The 18,881-nt window shown below is 50.6% G+C and overlaps 1 protein-coding gene across 2 annotated transcripts in view; it reads left to right on the plus strand.

The window, feature by feature from the left end:
- The first annotated feature begins 1,211 nt into the window (after positions 1–1,211).
- evi5l (ecotropic viral integration site 5 like) overlaps positions 1,212–18,881 on the plus strand; it is a 41,389-nt gene continuing 23,719 nt past the window's right edge. For both annotated transcript variants that reach the window (XM_088932774.1, XM_088932775.1), the window contains exons 1-12: positions 1,212–1,476; positions 4,243–4,597; positions 5,249–5,438; positions 6,410–6,634; positions 6,895–6,969; positions 7,401–7,526; positions 9,001–9,144; positions 12,651–12,740; positions 12,909–13,006; positions 13,792–13,852; positions 14,352–14,405; positions 17,166–17,306. In XM_088932774.1, the coding sequence (XP_088788900.1) occupies positions 4,344–4,597; positions 5,249–5,438; positions 6,410–6,634; positions 6,895–6,969; positions 7,401–7,526; positions 9,001–9,144; positions 12,651–12,740; positions 12,909–13,006; positions 13,792–13,852; positions 14,352–14,405; positions 17,166–17,306 (1,458 nt within the window). In that variant the 5' untranslated portion in view covers positions 1,212–1,476; positions 4,243–4,343. The remainder of the gene's footprint in view (positions 1,477–4,242; positions 4,598–5,248; positions 5,439–6,409; positions 6,635–6,894; positions 6,970–7,400; positions 7,527–9,000; positions 9,145–12,650; positions 12,741–12,908; positions 13,007–13,791; positions 13,853–14,351; positions 14,406–17,165; positions 17,307–18,881) is intronic.

The raw sequence follows: 18,881 nt of genomic DNA on the forward strand, positions 1-18,881 counted from the left end.
CTACTGACTCTGACAGCTCAGTCTGAGACTCTCCAGGCTGGACTGGACTGACTGTACTGTGAGCTGGATTAGTTACTGAGATTATAATCAGACCCACATTTGACTCTGACAGAGCAGTCTGAGACTCTCCAGGCTGGACTGGATTGACTGTATTGTGAGCTGGATTAGTTACTGAGATTATAATCAGACCCACACTGACTCTGACAGAGCAGTCTGAGACTCTCCAGGCTGGACTGGACTGACTGTACTGTGAGCTGGATTAGTTACTGAGATTATAATCAGACTCACTTTGACAGAGCAGTCTGAGACTCTCCAGGCTGGGCTGGACTGGACTGACTTTACTGTGAGCTGGATTAGTCATTAACTGAGACCAAAATTAAATTTAGACACACTGTATACTGTATATTTTCCAATTTTTATATTTTGTCAAATCTATAACGACATACGTATTTTTGTCATGTATGTAGTCAGGTTTACCATGTTCTAATTTGAAACATGGAAAACAGGTCATGATAGGAGATGAACGTAGAAAAGTACGAGAATGTAATTATTCAGTGAAGAATCACTTTCTGATATCTTACGTCCTCTGTCCCCAAAATGTCGCATACAGCACAGAGCGTGTCCGTGTGTCGATTCCTGCAAAATCACGATTCCTACGGCTGCGACATATGCCTGTTAGTAGTGTGAATTTTGAAGTGAGACGATGCGAAAGGGGTACTTCGTATCTCTAAAATACTAGGGCCAGACGCAGAATCAATCCTTATTTAAAGATAGACGCGTCGCCATTGTAAAAAAACCCTATTCTGTCGCCTGGCTGTAGAATAAAAACTTCCTGCTATTGGCTAATACTTTTGTCTATCAATTGCTTCCCTGCTGTCTATTTGTCAAAGCCTTTTCAGTCAAGAAAATAGTTTTTTGTGATTGGTGGGCTTCACCTCCGGGAGGCTGGATCAAAATACTTTGAGTCGCAGCAACACGCAGGATAGTCTGCAAATATGATTGGAGCAATGTCCTGCCTCTTAAGCGAAACTGATTTTCTATTGGTTCATATTCAAATCAATCAAAAGTGTAACTCGTCTATCAGCCAACGCCAAGGGGCGGGTCAGACAATATTATTGGATATCAGTCAGTCTAGGGGCGTGTCAGTGGGCAGTTCGACCTCGCGTGGGCGTCGCCTCGAGGTCTCCTTGAGGAAGCTCGAGCGAACTGACAGCTTGAGGTTTTTTTTTTTCAATTTAACGAAGTGACCGCCTTCGGGCGCCGCTTCATAATAACAACAACAATAATTATTATTCTTATCGTGAAACGGTGTTAGTTGTAATTCATATATTTTCTTTCCAAGGCCGTGTTTTCTTGTCCTCACGTATTTTATGCGCGCACGGCGAACCGCAGCTCCTCGGCGATGCCCGCCGCTCTCAGGCGAGGTCCGTGTGTCTGAGCTGGCAGACTCGCCCGCCCACGGCAGCCCGGCTTCAGGTGTGTTACTGCTCCGTTTCCTCGGTTTTCCGGCTGTCGGGACGGCGGTTTGTGTGAGGGAGGGTGGGCGGGGGTGTGCGGATGGCTGTGGCTCCGAACAAAGCGAGGCGGCGGGCGGAGTTGTGCTTTTATAGGGACGAACACCGGTTCGTTTGTGTGTGTGTGTTCCGCCACAACACACACACCCCTGCGCTGGGTACGACACACACATACACCCCCCCCTACACTGGATACAGCTGGGTAGCGGCAGAGTTGGGGTGACACTCAGAGATATTGGGTATATAAACCAGTCTAATATCTGTACATACTGTTAGAGACACAGAGTTGGGGTGACACACAGAGATATTGGGTATATAAGCCAGTCTAATATCTGTACATACTGTCAGAGACACAGAGTTGGGGTGACACACAGAGATATTGGGTATATAAGCCAGTCTAATATCTGTACATACTGTCAGAGACACAGAGTTGGGGTGACACTCAGAGATATTGGGTATATAAGCCAATCTAATATCTGTACATACTGTCAGAGACACAGAGTTGGGGTGACACACAGAGATATTGGGTATATAAGCCAGTCTAATATCTGTACATACTGTCAGAGACACAGAGTTGGGGTGACACTCAGAGATATTGGGTATATAAGCCAATCTAATATCTGTACATACTGTCAGAGACACAGAGTTGGGGTGACACACAGAGATATTGGGTATATAAGCCAGTCTAATATCTGTACATACTGTCAGAGACACAGAGTTGGGGTGACACACAGAGATATTGGGTATATAAGCCAGTCTAATATCTGTACTATCTGTACATACTGTCAGAGACAAAGAGTTGGGGTGACACTCAGAGATATTGGGTATATAAGCCAGTCTAATATCTGTACATACTGTCAGAGACACAGAGTTGGGGTGACACACGGAGATATTGGGTATATAAGCCAGTCTAATATCTGTACATACTGTCAGAGACACAGAGTTGGGGTGACACACAGAGATATTGGGTAAATATGCCTAAATTCCTGGCTATTGAGGGAGAGAGCAGATGGCTATTCTTCAGTGGCTTTCATGAAACAGATTCAAACAAAGATGTCTGAAAGTGCTTTGAAAGAGAGAAGACGTGAGAAAGGGCAGGAAGACTGAGATGAGGAGTAGATATGGGAGAGATGGGGGTAAGAAGACAGAGATAGGGGACTGGAGGGGAGAGATGGGGGGGTAGAGAGGAGGTAGATGGGAGTTAGAAAGGAGAGATGGGGGCTGAAGGGATGATTAGAAAGATGGGAGACCAGGGGACAGGCAGGACAATACTGTTTCAATAATTGCTGTGTGTGCCACTATGTGCTATGTGTGCCAGGAGCCAGGGCTGTGTGGGGACTCACAGGGGAAGAACAGCAAGCAGGCAGACTCCCCAACAATGACAGTATTGTACACAAACCCTGGCGGATTCAGAGACTGAAAAGGAAAACCCATCTATCTGAGGCCTGCATTATTGAAAGAGCACCTAGACTGGACAGTTAGTCTGGTGGCTCACAAACTGTAGGGTGGAATGACAATGAAGAAAATTGGAATGCTTAATTTTTTCATTTAGGAACATCTCAACTTCCTGTGTTCTGATACTTGTTTATAAAGACTGTACTGGGAATCCTTTTTAGGAGTCAACAGACTGGTTGACTCCTAAAAAGGAGGGATACTCTGTCAACAGCAGTCTGTATTGGGGACCCTGTTTCTAAAGTCTGAATTGGGAGCCCTGTGTTAGGAGCCCTGTGTCAGAAGTCTGTACTGGGAACCCTGTGTCAGCAGTCTGTTTTCGTTGCCCTGTGTTAGAGGCACTGTGTCACCAGTCTGCAGGGAGCCCTGTATTAGGAGCTCTGTGTCAGTAGTTTGTATTGGAAGCCCGGAAGCCCTGTGTACTGGTTGCCCTGTATCAGGGAGCCCTGAGTCAGTAGTCTGTACTGTGAGCCCTGTATTAGAGAGCCCTGTGTCAGTAGTCTGTACTGGGAGCCCTGTATTAGGGAGACCTGAGTCAGTAGTCTGTACTGGGATCGCTGTGTTAGGGAGCCCTGTGTCACTAGTCTGTACGGTGAGCCCTGTGTTAGGGAGCCCTGTGTCACTAGTCTGTACTGGGAGCCCTGTGTTAGGGAGCCCTGTGTCACTAGTCCGTACTGGGAGCACTGTGTTAGGGAGCCCTGTGTCAGTAGTCTGTACTGGGAGTCCTGTGTTAGGGAGCCCTGAGTCAGTAGTCTGTACTGGGAGCCCTAAGTCAGTAGTCTGTACTGGGAGGTCTGTGTTAGGGAGGCCTGAGTTATTAGTCTGTACTGGGAGCCCGGTGTTAGGTAGTCATGTGTCAGTACTGGGAGCCCTGAGTCAGTAGTCTGTACTGGGAGCCCTAAGTCAGTAGTCTGTACTGAGAGCCCTGTGTTAGGGAGACCTGAGTAAGTAGTCTGTACTGAAAGCCCATTGTTAGGGTTCCCTGTGTGGGTAGTCTGTACTGGGAGCTCTGTGTTAGGGAGACCTGAGTCAGTAGTCTGTACTGAGAGAACTGTGCCAGCAGTCTGTTTTGGTATCCTGGGCACACACTGAACTGGGTTATTCCAAGGTTTTGATGGTAAACGTATGGAGTGTTTCTTTATAGTGGGAGAATGCAGAATACAGTATACAAATAGCTAATAATGTCATCAGGATGTCAGGCAGCAGTTAGATCCTTTCCATTGTGTGTTTGTGAAAGACAATTTTCTGCTCATTGTTTCTTGTGTTGTTTGTGTAGCTGACGTGAGGTGCTGTGATACCTGCGCCAGGTGAGAGGAGAGAGGAGGAAGCCCCAACCCTTGCCCCCCCATACCCTACCCAGAGTGCAACGCTGCAATTATGGCCAGCCCCAGAAGCAGTCCCCCACCTCCCTCGGACTCGGATCCAACGGGAAGCCCAGAGCAGGACCCCGAGAGATCCCTGTCACCTCCTGCCCTGGACCCAGATCCCCCATCCACTGGCAGCCCCGTCCTCAGCCCTGACTCCTCCTCCCAAGATGCTATGCTGTCGGCGCCGGCCTGCTCCCCTGCCGACTCGGAGAACCTGAGCCCTGATGAGCTTGAACTGCTGGCCAAGCTGGAGGAGCAGAACAGGTGAGATAGGAAGCATATCTCTGTGAAAACGGGTGCCACACTTTTAATATCTGCTGTCGGTACAAGCAGTGTATTGTTATTGATTAGGTCTTCTATCACAGGTACTGCTCTGTTAATACAGATACTCTACTGTCAATACAGGCACTGTACTGTTCAGACAAGGACTCCCTGTGCTCCCTGCTGCTGCTAGAACAGCAGTACCTTCACTGCAGGGACTTGTATGTGTAGAACAGAGGCTGTGCCTTTACCATATGTTCTCTCAGGTTTCAACAGGTGAGTCTCAAGCACTCTCTCTTTCTCTCCTTTCCCTCCTCCTTCTCTCCTCCTGTCTCCACCTCCCACCCCCTTCTCTCTCTCCTCCTCCTCCTGTCTCCTTCCTTCCTCCTCACTTGTCCCACCTCCTCTTCCTCTCCCTCCTCCACGTCTTCACCTCATATGATCTCTCCTTCCTCCTCCTCTCTCCCTCCTCTTCTCTCTCCCCCTCTCCCTCCTTCCTCCTTCTTTGTCCTTTCATCCTCTATTCCACCTCCTGTTCTGTCTCTTTCACTCCTTCTCTGTCCCACCTCATATTCTCTCACTCTCCCTCCTCCGGTGTCCCTCTCTCCCCCTCCCTCCTCCTTTCTGCTCTCCTCCTCTCTCCCTCTCTCTCAGGCTTTTGGAGGCAGACTCCAAGTCCATGCGCTCCATGAGTGGCTCCCGGCGGAACAGCGGCTCTTCGCTAGTGTCCAGCTCTTCCGCCTCCAGCAACCTCAGCCACCTGGAGGAGGACACCTGGATCCTGTGGGGCCGCATCGTCAACGAGTGGGAGGAGTGGAGACGCAAGAAGGACAAGCTGCTCAAGGTTTGAGAGAAGGAGGATGAGGAGAGAGGGGAGAGATGGAGGATGAGAAGAGGGAAGAGAGAGGGTGAGGAGAGAGAGGAGGGAGAGAGGTAAGGTGAGAAGAGAGGGGAGGAAGAGAGGAGGGGGTGAGAGAGGGTGAGGAGAGAGAGGAGGGAGAGAGGGATGGTGAGGAGAGAGGAGGGAGGGTAAGGAGAGAGAGGAGGGAGAGAGGGATGGTGAGGAGAGAGGAGGGAGGGTAAGGAGAGAGAGGAGGGAGAGAGGGATGGTGAGGACAGGGGAGAGAGAGGGAGGGTGAGGAGAGCGGAGAGGGAGTGAGGGACGGTGAGGAGAGAGGAGAGGGAGTGAGGGACAGTGAGGAGAGAAGAGGGAGTGAGGGAGGGTGAGGAGAGGAGAGGGACTGAGGGAGGGGAGGAACAGAGGGAGAGAGAGGAGAGAGGGACTGAGGGAGGGGAGGAACAGGAAGTGAGGGAGAAAGGTATTGAGGGAGGGAGGGAGAGAGGAGAGAGGGAGTGGGGGAGGGAGAGAGAGGGGAGAGACGGATTGAGGGAGGGGAGGAACGGATCGAGGGAGGGAGAGAGAGGGATTGAGGGCCATGAGGGAGAGAGAGAAGAGAGGGATTGAGGGAGAGGAGGAACAGGGAGGAAGAGAGAGGAGAGAGGAGAGAGGGATTGAGGGAGGGGAGGAACAGAGGTAGGGGGAGAGAGAGAGGGATTGAGGGCCGTGAGGGAGAGAGAGAAGAGAGGGATTGAGGGAGGGGAGGAACAGGGAGGAAGAGAGAGGAGAGAGGGATTGAGGGAGGGGAGGAACAGAGGGAGGGAGAGAGGAGAGAGGGAGTGAGGGAGGGAGAGAGAGGGGAGGGAGCTCTTCAAGCTCTTCAAGAGGAGAGAGGGATTGATGGAGGGGAGGGAGAGAGAGGGGAGGGAGGGAGCTGCTGTTATACATGTGACCTAGCTGTCTCCCCTCTCTCTCAGGAGCTGATCCGCAAGGGCATCCCCCACCACTTCCGGGCCATCGTCTGGCAGCTGCTGTGCAACGCGACCGACATGCCGGTGAAGAACCAGTACTCAGAGCTGCTGAAGATGTCCTCTCCATGCGAGAAGCTGATCCGCCGGGACATTGCACGCACCTACCCCGAGCACGACTTCTTCAAGGGCCAGGACAGCCTGGGCCAGGAGGTGCTCTTCAATGTCATGAAGGTAGGGGGGGCTGCGGAGCCGATGTGCCCCATGCTCAGTATTTGCTAAAAATCCCACAGGGAAACAGAACTGGAGATTCCTGCTGCACAGCAGTGTGGTCCTTTCAGGCTTATCCAGCAGCACTGACGAAACAGAAAGAAACAAAGCGTCTTTTTGGTGCTGTGACGTTTTTACTGAAGCGTCTGCAGTGTACAGCCAGCAGTGCTAAAAAGCTGAGAGTGCAGACGTTGCTGTGACTGGGTAACTCTGTCTGTCTCCAGGCCTACTCCTTGGTGGACCGGGAGGTGGGCTACTGCCAGGGCAGCGCGTTCATCGTGGGACTGCTGCTCATGCAGGTAGCTGTGTGGAGACAGCGATGGACTGAGCCACAGGCGGGGCCGGGTAGCGCTGTTGTCTCGCTCTCCGTCTCCCTCCCCTGCCATGCTCAGCCCTCCTTCCCGAGGGCTGCTTCCCCTTTCCCCTCCCCCTCCCCCTCCCTGCATCACTTGTACCCCCGCCCACAGCACACAGATCCAGAACTTTATTGTGGACTTATTCTCCCTCCTCCAAAGTGTGGAGCCTGTAATCGGCAAAGTATTTTTCTCTCTCTCTTTTTCCATCTTTTTCCATCCCCATATGCCTCTTTTCCCTCCTCACCCTATCACTCTCTCCCTCTCTCTCACTCCTCTCCCCGTTTCCCTCCTTTTCCCTTTTTCTCCCTCCCTCTCTCCCTCCTTCTCTCACTTTCTCCCTCTCCCTCCCTGTTCCTGCCCCTGTCTGTGCACAGATGCCGGAGGAGGAGGCCTTCTGTGTGTTTGTGCGTCTGATGCAGGAGTACAGGCTGAGGGAGCTCTTCAAGCCCAGCATGGCTGAGCTGGGACTGTGCATCTACCAGTTTGAGTACTTGCTGCAGGTGAGAGAATTTACAGCAGCGCAGGAGCAGGGAAATACAGAAACAGAGATGTAGATTTAGTCATGTCAAAATCCATATCTTTGGAAACTTAGACTAAATCTTAACTCTTCTGAGACACAGTGCCTCACGCTTCAATATTGATATCTACTGCTATGTGTTGTATGCTATTACTTTCTCTTTTTTTAACTTTTTAAATTTTAACTTGTACCTTGTACCTTGTTTACCTTGCAGCAGAGTAATATTGAGTTAAAAAGTGCAGTTGGCTGATAGGGATGCTGCACTGGCGCTCAGCTCAGGCAACCGCAATAATGGTTCTTTCCACAGGGTGGTGACAGATACATACAACGGTGGTCCCAGACACTGCTGCTGAGATTTTTGCTCTTTTTCATTATGATTTCAGTTTTTTTCTCGTGTTTACTAAGATTCTCTTTATCAGTCGGTATTTATAGTAAATGTTTTTTTCGTCTAGGGTCTTGTTTTCACACTAAGTGCACTGTTAGCGACAGTAGTGTTGTCAGTATAAACCAACAACTAACAGTGGTGACTAATCTGGCAGTATTGTCAACTCTGGGACAGTGCTATACTGATACAGTGGTGATTAATCTGACAGTTTTGTCTCCTCTGGGACAGACGTGTATTGAGATACAGTGGTGATTAATCTGACGGTATTGTCCTCTGGGACAGAACTGTGTTGAGATACAGTGGTGATTAATTAGACAGTATTCTGTCCTCTGGGACAGAACTGTGTTGAGATACAGTGGTGATTAATCTGACAGTATTCTGTCCTCTGGGACAGAACTGTGTTGAGATACAGTGGTGAATAATCTGGCAGTATTGTCTCCTCTGGGACAGTGCTGTACTGATGCAGTGGCGACTAATCTGACAGTATTGTCTCCTCTGGGACAGCGCTGTACTGATGCAGTGGTGACTAATCTGACAGTATTGTCTCCTCTGGGACGGTGCTGTACTTATGCAGTGGCGACTAATCTGGCAGTATTGTCTCCTCTGGGACAGTGCTGTACTGATGCAGTGGTGACTAATCTGACAGTATTGTCTCCTCTGGGACAGTGCTGTACTGATGCAGTGGCGACTAATCTGGCAGTATTGTCTCCTCTGGGACAGTGGTGTACTGATGCAGTGGCAACTAATCTGGCAGTATTGTCTTCTCTGGGACAGTGCTGTACTGATGCAGTGGCGACTAATCTGACAGTATTGTCTCCTCTGGGACAGTGGTGTACTGATGCAGTGGCAACTAATCTGGCAGTATTGTCTTCTCTGGGACAGCGCTGTACTGATGCAGTGGTGACTAATCTGACAGTATTGTCTTCTCTGGGACAGTGCTGTACTGATACAGTGTTATTATACAGTGGTGACAGCATTGTCGTTACTGTACCGTCATTACTGTCATTGTCATTACTTGAACTGTCTGTAATCTGACAGTACTGTCTGTGTCTGTCTGTCTGTGTCTCCTCAGGAGCAGCTGCCAGAGCTGAATGTGCATTTCCGCTCTCAGAGCTTCCACACCTCCATGTATGCCTCCTCCTGGTTCCTCACGCTGTTCCTGACCTTCCTGCCGCTGCCCGTGGCCACGCGTGTCTTTGACATCTTCATGTACGAGGTCAGAACGCCAGCTTCTCCAGCTCATCAGTAACCTCTAGACACACTGCCTGACCCCGGGCCAGTGTTTCCTAATTCCAGTGCCTTGATATGTGTGTTCCAGACTTGTGTCAGCGTGTCAGCGGTCTGATGTGCGTGTCAGCGGTCTGATGTGCGTGTCAGCGGTCTGATTTGTGTGTCAGTGTGCTGATGTGCGTGTCAGCGGTCTGATTTGCGTGTCAGTTTGCTGATGTGCGTGTCAGCGGTCTGATTTGTGTGTCAATGTGCTGATGTGCGTGTCAGCGGTCTGATTTGTGTGTCAATGTGCTGATGTGCGTGTCAGCGGTCTGATTTGCGTGTCAGTGTGCTGATTTGCGTGTCAGTGTGCTGATTTGCGTGTCAGTGTGCTGATGTGCGTGTCAGCAGTCTGATTTGCGTGTCAGTGTGCTGATGTGCATGTCAGCGGTCTGATTTGTGTGTCAGTGTGCTGATTTGCGTGTCAGCGGTCTGATTTGCGTGTCAGTGTGCTGATTTGCGTGTCAGCGGTCTGATTTGCGTGTCAGCGGTCTGATTTGCGTGTCAGTGTGCTGATTTGCATGTCAGTGTGCTGATGTGCGTGTCAGCAGTCTGATTTGTGTGTCAGCGGTCTGATTTGCGTGTCAGCGGTCTGATTTGCGTGTCAGCGGTCTGATTTGTGTGTCAGTGTGCTGATGTGCGTGTCAGCAGTCTGATTTGTGTGTCAGTGTGCTGATGTTCGTGTCAGCGGTCTGATTTGTGTGTCAGTGTGCTGATGTTCGTGTCAGCGGTCTGATTTGTGTGTCAATGTGCTGATTTGCGTGTCAGCAGTCTGATTTGCGTGTCAGCGGTCTGATTTGCGTGTCAGCGATCTGATTTGCGTGTCAGCGGTCTGATTTGTGTGTCAGCGGTCTGATTTGCGTGTCAGTGTGCTGATTTGCGTGTCAGTGTGCTGATTTGCGTGTCAGTGTGCTGATGTGCATGTCAGCGGTCTGATTTGTGTGTCAGTGTGCTGATTTGCGTGTCAGCGGTCTGATTTGCGTGTCAGCGGTCTGATTTGCGTGTCAGTGTGCTGATTTGCGTGTCAGCGGTCTGATTTGCGTGTCAGCGTGCTGATTTGCGTGTCAGCGTGCTGATTTGCGTGTCAGTGTGCTGATGTGCGTGTCAGCAGTCTGATTTGCGTGTCAGCGGTCTGATTTGCGTGTCAGCGGTCTGATTTGTGTGTCAGTGTGCTGATGTGCGTGTCAGCAGTCTGATTTGTGTGTCAGTGTGCTGATGTGCATGTCAGCGGTCTGATTTGTGTGTCAGTGGTCTGATTTGTGTGTCAGTGTGCTGATGTGCGTGTCAGCGGTCTGATTTGTGTATCATTGTGCTGATGTGCGTGTCAGCGGTCTGATTTGTGTGTCAGCGGTCTGATTTGTGTGTCAGCGGTCTGATGTGCGTGTCATTGTGCTGATGTGTGTGTCAGCGGTCTGATGTGCGTGTCAGTGTGCTGATGTGCGTGTCAGCGGTCTGATTTGTGTGTCAGTGTGCTGATGTGCCTGTCAGCGGTCTGATTTGTGTGTCAGTGTGCTGATGTGCCTGTCAGCGGTCTGATTTGTGTGTCAGTGTGCTGATGTTCGTGTCAGCGGTCTGATTTGTGTGTCAGTGTGCTGATGTTCGTGTCAGCGGTCTGATTTGTGTGTCAATGTGCTGATGTGCGTGTCAGCAGTCTGATTTGCGTGTCAGCGGTCTGATTTGCGTGTCAGCGATCTGATTTGCGTGTCAGCGATCTGATTTGCGTGTCAGCGATCTGATTTGCGTGTCAGCGGTCTGATTTGCGTGTCAGCGGTCTGATTTGCGTGTCAGTGTGCTGATTTGCGTGTCAGTGTGCTGATGTGCGTGTCAGCAGTCTGATTTGCGTGTCAGTGTGCTGATGTGCATGTCAGCGGTCTGATTTGTGTGTCAGTGTGCTGATTTGCGTGTCAGCAGTCTGATTTGCGTGTCAGCGGTCTGATTTGCGTGTCAGCGGTCTGATTTGCGTGTCAGTGTGCTGATTTGCGTGTCAGCGGTCTGATTTGCGTGTCAGCGTGCTGATTTGCGTGTCAGCGGTCTGATTTGCGTGTCAGTGTGCTGATGTGCGTGTCAGCAGTCTGATTTGTGTGTCAGTGTGCTGATGTGCATGTCAGCGGTCTGATTTGTGTGTCAGTGGTCTGATTTGTGTGTCAGTGTGCTGATGTGCGTGTCAGCGGTCTGATTTGTGTGTCATTGTGCTGATGTGCGTGTCAGCGGTCTGATTTGTGTGTCAGCGGTCTGATTTGTGTGTCAGCGGTCTGATGTGCGTGTCATTGTGCTGATGTGTGTGTCAGCGGTCTGATGTGCGTGTCAGTGTGCTGATGTGCGTGTCAGTGGTCTGATTTGTGTGTCAGTGTGCTGATGTGCCTGTCAGCGGTCTGATTTGTGTGTCAGTGTGCTGATGTGCCTGTCAGCGGTCTGATTTGCGTGTCAGTGTGCTGATGTTCGTGTCAGCGGTCTGATTTGTGTGTCAGTGTGCTGATGTTCGTGTCAGCGGTCTGATTTGTGTGTCAATGTGCTGATGTGCGTGTCAGCAGTCTGATTTGCGTGTCAGCGGTCTGATTTGCGTGTCAGCGATCTGATTTGCGTGTCAGCGATCTGATGTGTGTGTCAGTGTGCTGATGTGTGTGTCAGTGGTCTGATTTGTGTGTCATTGTGCTGATGTGCGTGTCAGCGGTCTGATTTGTGTGTCATTGTGCTGATGTGCGTGTCAGTGGTCTGATTTGTGTGTCAGCGGTCTGATGTTTGTGTCAGCGGTCTGATGTGCGTGTCAGCGGTCTGATGTGCGTGTCAGCGGTCTGATGTGCGTGTCAGTGTGCTGATGTGCGTGTCAGCGGTCTGATTTGTGTGTCAGTGTGCTGATGTGCCTGTCAGCGGTCTGATTTGTGTGTCAGTGTGCTGATGTGTGTGTCAGCGGTCTGATTTGTGTGTCAGCGGTCTGATTTGTGTGTCAATGTGCTGATTTGTGTGTCAGTGTGCTGATGTGCATGTCAGCGGTCTGATTTGTGTGTCATTGTGCTGATGTGCGTGCCAGCGGTCTGATTTGTGTGTCAATGTGCTGATGTGCGTGTCAGCGGTCTGATGTGCGTGTCAGTGTGCTGATGTGCGTGTCAGCGGTCTGATTTGTGTGTCAGTGTGCTGATGTGTGTGTCAGCGGTCTGATTTGTGTGTCAATGTGCTGATTTGTGTGTCAGTGTGCTGATGTGCATGTCAGCGGTCTGATTTGTGTGTCATTGTGCTGATGTGCGTGCCAGCGGTCTGATTTGTGTGTCAATGTGCTGATGTGCGTGTCAGCGGTCTGATGTGCGTGTCAGTGTGCTGATGTGCGTGTCAGCGGTCTGATTTGTGTGTCAGTGTGCTGATGTGCGTGTCAGCGGTCTGATTTGTGTGTCAATGTGCTGATGTGCGTGTCAGCGGTCTGATTTGTGTGTCAATGTGCTGATGTGTGTGTCCCTGCAGGGGCTGGAGATTATTTTCCGTGTGGGGATGGCCATTCTACAGAACAACCAGACTGACCTCATTCAGCTGGACATGGAGGGAATGTCCCAGGTACAGGTCCCTGAGACCACTGAGAAACACAATGAGCTCTGGCTCCTTTATCTTCATCGTCTCCTCGTCCTTTTCTTACTGTCATTAATCTGCCTTTTGGATGGCTGTGGGTGGTGTTGCGACGTCTCTGAATTTTGAGGGTCTAATCTCTCTAATGTGTCTCCCCAGCACTTCCAGAAGGTCATCCCCCACCAGTTCGACAACTGGCCCGACAAGCTCATCCTGAGGGCCTACCAAGTCAAATACAACCCCAAGAGGATGAAAAAGTATGTAGAAACAGCACAGCATGATACAGGGCCACACGGCTTAGCACACAGGACATTAGAGTGGTAACAAACGAGAGGAGGCCTTTCAGTAGCTCATTGTTCCCAGGATCTCAGCCAGCCATGTCTTGAGAGAAGCCAGGGTTAGCCAGGACAGTTTGTTACAGACTCACACAAACTGGTGGGAGAAATGCACAGACCAGGGCAACACAGCACATGGAACAAACAGAGCACAACACAGCACAGTGCAACATCACAGGGCAGCAAAACACAGTGCGGCAACATAGGGCAACAACACAGGGCAACAGCATAGCACAGGGCAACAACAGAGCAAAACAGTGCAACAACACAAGGCAACACAGCACAGGGTAACACCAGAGCACAACACAGCAAAGGGTAACAACACAGTGCAGCAACATAGTGCAACAGCATAGCACAGGGCATCAACAGAGCACAACACAACATAGTGTAGGACAGAACTCTTTAGTTTGATAAAGTGCACCTCTGTACACTTTATGGCAGCACAAACTGCACATATACTGATTTATCTGATACAGGAAAGCACAGGATGGTATCGTACAGCATATTTCAGGACTAGCTGCTGAGTTTTGTGTGTGTGGTTGTGTAAGTAAGTGCCAGGTACTTCCTTGTGTCCACTGTAGTGAAGTTTCATTGTTCCTGGCCCTTTCACACATGGAGAGGGAGATAGTGCAGTCTGTTTCGTGTGACAGTACTGTGCTGTCACTGAGCACAGAGAGCTGTGCTGAGGCTGTGTCCTGTGTCCCCAGGCTAGAGAAGGAGTACACCACCATCAAGAACAAAGAGATGGAGGAGCAGATAGAGATCAAGGTGACTGTTTCTGTCTTTATTTTGCAAATTGTACCTCAGGGCCTGCATGAGCAGCGTAAATGGAGATCACCTGTGTTATACACAGTGGGAAGCCTCCACGCAGCACTGGGTCTGGAAAAATTTGTGGTTCAGTCCAGACCTGACTGCTTGTGTTTTCTGAGAAAAGAGTGAGTAATTCAGCATAAACCTGAAAAGAGTGAGTAATTCAGTGTTGTGAGAAAGTCTCTCAGGTTTGCTGTTGAAATTGAAGAAACACTATGATACGGGTGCAGGTACTGTATAATACAGGAGCTGCTTGCAGAAAGCGGTTGGACTGAGCTGTCTCTCTGTGTAAGAAAAGGAGCGTGGCCACACTGCAGCAGGGTACAGTCAATAGGTGTGAAGCAGGCACAGAGTATAGGACAGACAGGTGAGTCTCAGTGCAGTGGAGTAAAGTCAGGTGGGCTGTAGCTGTGTGTGTCAGAGACTCACCCCCAGACCCTATGATCTCCCCCCACAGAGGCTGCGCACAGAGAACCGACTCCTGAAGCAGAGGATTGAGACCCTGGAGAAGGTGGGAGAACTGGACATGCACAACCTTTCTTTGTGGGGAGAAGAGATGCCTTTACTGTCCTTTAAAATAAGTGAATGCACTTTTGGCGTCTGACAACGTTTTACACTTTTCTTCTTGAGATGGTGACAGAAAAGGATGGAGACAGCCGGGGACATGGCGTCCCGTGATGTCAGAATCCTCTCTGGTGGTAGAGCCCATTAGTGCCAGAGCTCCCTGATGTCAGAGCACATTAATGTCAGAGCCATCTAGCCAGAGATCCCTAGTGCGTGAGTCCCCTGGTGCCAAAGATCCCTGCTGTCAGAGATCCCTACTGGTGAAGCCCCCTGGTGCCACACATTCCTAGTTCCAGACCCACCTGGTGTCAAAGATCCTTATTGCCAGAAGCCCCAGGTGTTGGAGATTCCTGGTGTCAGATCCCCCTGACATCAGAGCCCGTTAGTCCCAGAGTCCATCAGAACCAGAGCTCCCTGGTGTCAGATCCCCCTTGCATCAGAGCCCGTTAGAACCAGAGCCCAATGGTGTCAGAGGCCCGTTAGTCCCAGAATCCATCAGAACCAGAGCCCCCTGGTGTAAGATCCCCCTGGCATCAGTGCTTGTCATTGCCAGAAGTTATCAGTACCAAAGCTCCCACTGTCTGTTCAGTGTGTCCCGGGTCAGGTCTTTAGCCTGTGTGCGTCAGTGCTGTAGATGAGTGAGCTGGGCTGTAGACTTAGTGTCTCTGGCTGCACAACTGACTTCTCCTCTGCTTTCAAAGCCTGGTTTCCAGTTGTCCCTGTTTTATGCCTTTTCCCTTCCTTTTCCCTCTCTTGTTTTCTGTTCTTTCTCCTCTCTCCTCTCCCATCTCATTTTTTTCTCCTCTGGTTTTCTCGTCTTTCTTGAATCTCTCCTCTCCTCCCTCTATCTGGGCACACTCTCTGCTGACCTTTACTTCCTGTCTTTCTTGTCGCTGTCTCTCTGTGTTACGCCACCTCTCTCTCGCTCCCTCCGTCTCTCTGCGACGCTGTAGGAGAGTGCCGCTTTGGCAGACAGACTGATCCAGGTACCGTATTTAAACAACATCCCCTCCATCCCTCCCCCTTCCCCCCGTGCACACAGATAACACAGCCTCCTCACTCCTGCATGAGAGACTGCCTGTCTGTCCACCTGTCCACCATTTGTCCGTCTGTCTGTCCAAGGCTGGGATGGCCAGGTGAATGAGGACCGACGGCCCAGCTGCTGATATGTGCTAAAATTGCCAAGATGGCCAGTGTTAACAGAATAGGCCCTTATTGTGGTGAAAATAATAACAGCAGCCATATCACCGTGCAACTCACTGGCAACCCACTGAAGCGAAGCAGGTGTGAGTCTGGTTAGTACCTGAATTGGTACTCCTGGGTCCTCCTGGGAAAGCTAAGGCCGCTACTGGAAGAGGTGTTAGTGGGACTCGTAGGGAGTGCTCTCCCTGCAGTCTGTGTGGGTCCTAATGCCCCAGTATAGTGATTATATATACAGTATTTATACTGTACAAAAGCGCTGTCCTTCAAAAAAGATGTAAAACCAAGGTCCTGACTCTCTGTGGTCATTAGAAATCCCAAGGCATTACTCAAAAATAGTAATCCTGGTGTTCTGGCCAAATTTCCCCCTGGTCTTTACCCATCTTGGCCTCCTAATAATCACCCATCTATGAATTGACTTCATCCCTCCGTTCTCCTCTCCACTGATAGCTGGTGTGTGGTGAGCGTTCTGGTGCGCTATGGATGTCGTCACATCATCCAGGTGGTGCTACACATTGGTGATGGTGGAGGGGAGCCCCTATTACCTGTAAAATGCTTGAGTGGAGAGTCCAGAAAGGCGCTATAGAAACATAAGGAATTATTATTATTAACCTCCTTGTTAGAGAATTTTGCCCTTCTTTGTCGAAGTGATAAGGGAGAAATTATTCCAGTTCCAGCCTGACAGACTGATGGGTCCACTTACTCCACTAGTAACTGCCCTGCCTGCTCGCTGTGTTGTGCTGTGCTATGCCATCCGGGGAGCAGAGGGAGGGGAGAAGGTGTGTCAGATCCTCATTTTCTGTGTTTGCGATGGCCGTAATGTTCAGTGGGGGGTCCTGTGTTCACAGCTGAAGTCCACTGTGCCAGTTCTTCAGAGGTAGAGTGTGTGGCATCTGTGTGCTATGAGCTGCTGTGGGTTTGGTACCCTGTTTAAAGGCCACAGGGTGGCGTCTCAAGCTCCCATTCACTTTCTATCATCTGAGTGCAGCTGTAGCCAGGATCCTAGTCTGAGATGAGCCCCCACAGCTCAATCCAGGGGTCCCAGTCCAGGATAAGCCCCTGCAGCCCAGAGATCACAGCTGGGCTCCCAGCCCAGGATGAGCCCTACAACCTGGAAATCACAGCTGGGGTCCCAGTCTAGGATAAGCCCCCACATCCCGGACTGGGGTTAAAATCCAAATTGGTCCCCCACAGCCTGAAGATCACAGCTAGGGTCCTGGTCTAGAATTAGCCTCCAATGTTTCAGACTGGGCCACTGGCTCACTCACTGTGGCAAGGTTGCCTCTCCCCTCACGTACAGCTGATCTCAAGGAAGACACAGACTGGGATACACAAAGACAGCACCAGGCTGGAGCCTGTGCAGAGTCAGGGCTACAGTGCACCCTGTTGTGTGCTGGGGCTTTAATTGTCTCCTCTCTCCCCTTTCCTCCGCACTTTGCTCTTTTTCTGTCTCCCACTCTCCCTCTCTCTGCCTGACCCACCTCTTCCTCTGTCCTCTCCCACTCAGGGTCAGGTCACGCGAGCTCTGGAGGCAGAGGAGAACTATGTGATCAAGAGGGAGTTGGCAGTGGTGCGGCAGCAGTGCAGCACAGCCAGCGAGAGCCTGGAGAGAGCACAGGACACCATCAGGGAGCTGCAGCAGCACCAGGTACTTCACACAGGTCACAGTAATGACAGTCATAGACACACAAATGGGAACAGTAGCACACAGTCAGGCCAGACAGCAGGGGGAGCCAGCGAGAGGCCGCCAGGGACAGTTTACTGTTACAATTACTGCTGCTGCTGGTTTTGAGCTCGGTGATAATGTTATCTGTAATAATGCTGGGTGTCAAGAGAGAGAGATGGGAACAGAGAAAAGCAGTGAAAGAGAAGGAGAGAGAGGGAAGGTGAGGCAGGCATGAGAGAGGGGGGGGAAGAGTGAGAGAGCATGCTCTGGGTCTGAGATTGCACCTCTGGAGGGGCTGAAGTGGTTCTTTTGTACCAACGACGAGAGCGCCCAACCGCCTCTCGCACCCCGCCCTATCTCAGGCACATTACGCTGAAAATAGCAGCACAGATCAGGCCTGGAAACTCCCAGCACTGTCAGGTCCTGCAGCTATTTTGGGGTCTACTAGACTCTTCATGCCTCCTTCAGGCTGCACGGATACTGCACAGCCCGCCGTGATGCCCTCCGCACCCCTCAGCTCACATGGTCAGAGATTCCAGCCCGCCACCACATGCAAGAGGCTGAATCTGAGCTGAAAAACACTTCCTGCAGTTCTTGTCTACCAAACCCACAACTGCCGACAAAACACCAGCATCTATCTTAATAGTGCCCGTGAAGCGAGGAGATTCACTTATTTATCGAGAGTAATGAAGGCTGTTTCCTGAAGCACCCTGGTTCATCAGAAAGCAGCTTTTCTGAGTGTATTGATAAGTCACTTACACCAGCAAGAGGAGCAAGATATCCTAGTATTTTTTTTCCATTTCACGAGCAGTGCTCGGTCTGTAATGGTATTTAAAATATAAGTGAAAATATACTGCTCTCCTCACTGTTATTGTTTAAAAAAAGAGTGCAGAATAAGCCCTCTGTCTCCAAAGCCAAACGGGAACCTTCTTCCAGGTTCAGGATTTATGTTGGGACTCTTCCGTGGCCGTGGAGGAGGTAGTGTAGGCCCGACTGAGGCATCTAGAGGATTTTCCACTCTGAATACAGAACTTGGGCCTCTCCTGAGTGCTGCTGTCTTCGTGTTTCTCCAGAACGCTGGGCGTTGGGTCTTATTAAAAGAGCGGAGAAGCTGATCAAGGGAGAGGTGCTGGCAGGTGGAAAGACACATCACTCTTGGCGCGAGCTGCTGTCCGGCTGCACTTGTTCTCTGACGAATTAACGTTCTGACTTCCTGGCAGGGAGCGCGCTGTGAGAACGAGCAGGGTGGGAGGGCAGGTGTGAGGTGTTTGCAGTGCTGTGTGGTTTGTGTGCCGAGATGGTACGAGATCTGGTCACAGGTTAGCGCTGGCTGTGCTGCAGCATTTATTTGCTCAGAGAGAGTGCACGTCAGTGTGTTTGTGTCTATGACACCGTGTGTGTCTGTGTGTCCCAGTTTGTGTATCTGTGTGTCTTGATGTGTGTTTCTCATTGTGTGTGTGTGTGTATCTGTGTGTGTACATGTGTCTCAGAGTGTGTGTCTGTGTGTCTTGGTGTTTATGTGTGTCTCAGACCATGTCCATCTGTGTCATGGTGTCT

Source organism: Atractosteus spatula, chromosome 14 (assembly GCF_055471065.1).
Source record: "Atractosteus spatula isolate fAtrSpa1 chromosome 14, fAtrSpa1.hap1, whole genome shotgun sequence".
NCBI lineage: Eukaryota > Metazoa > Chordata > Actinopteri > Semionotiformes > Lepisosteidae > Atractosteus > Atractosteus spatula.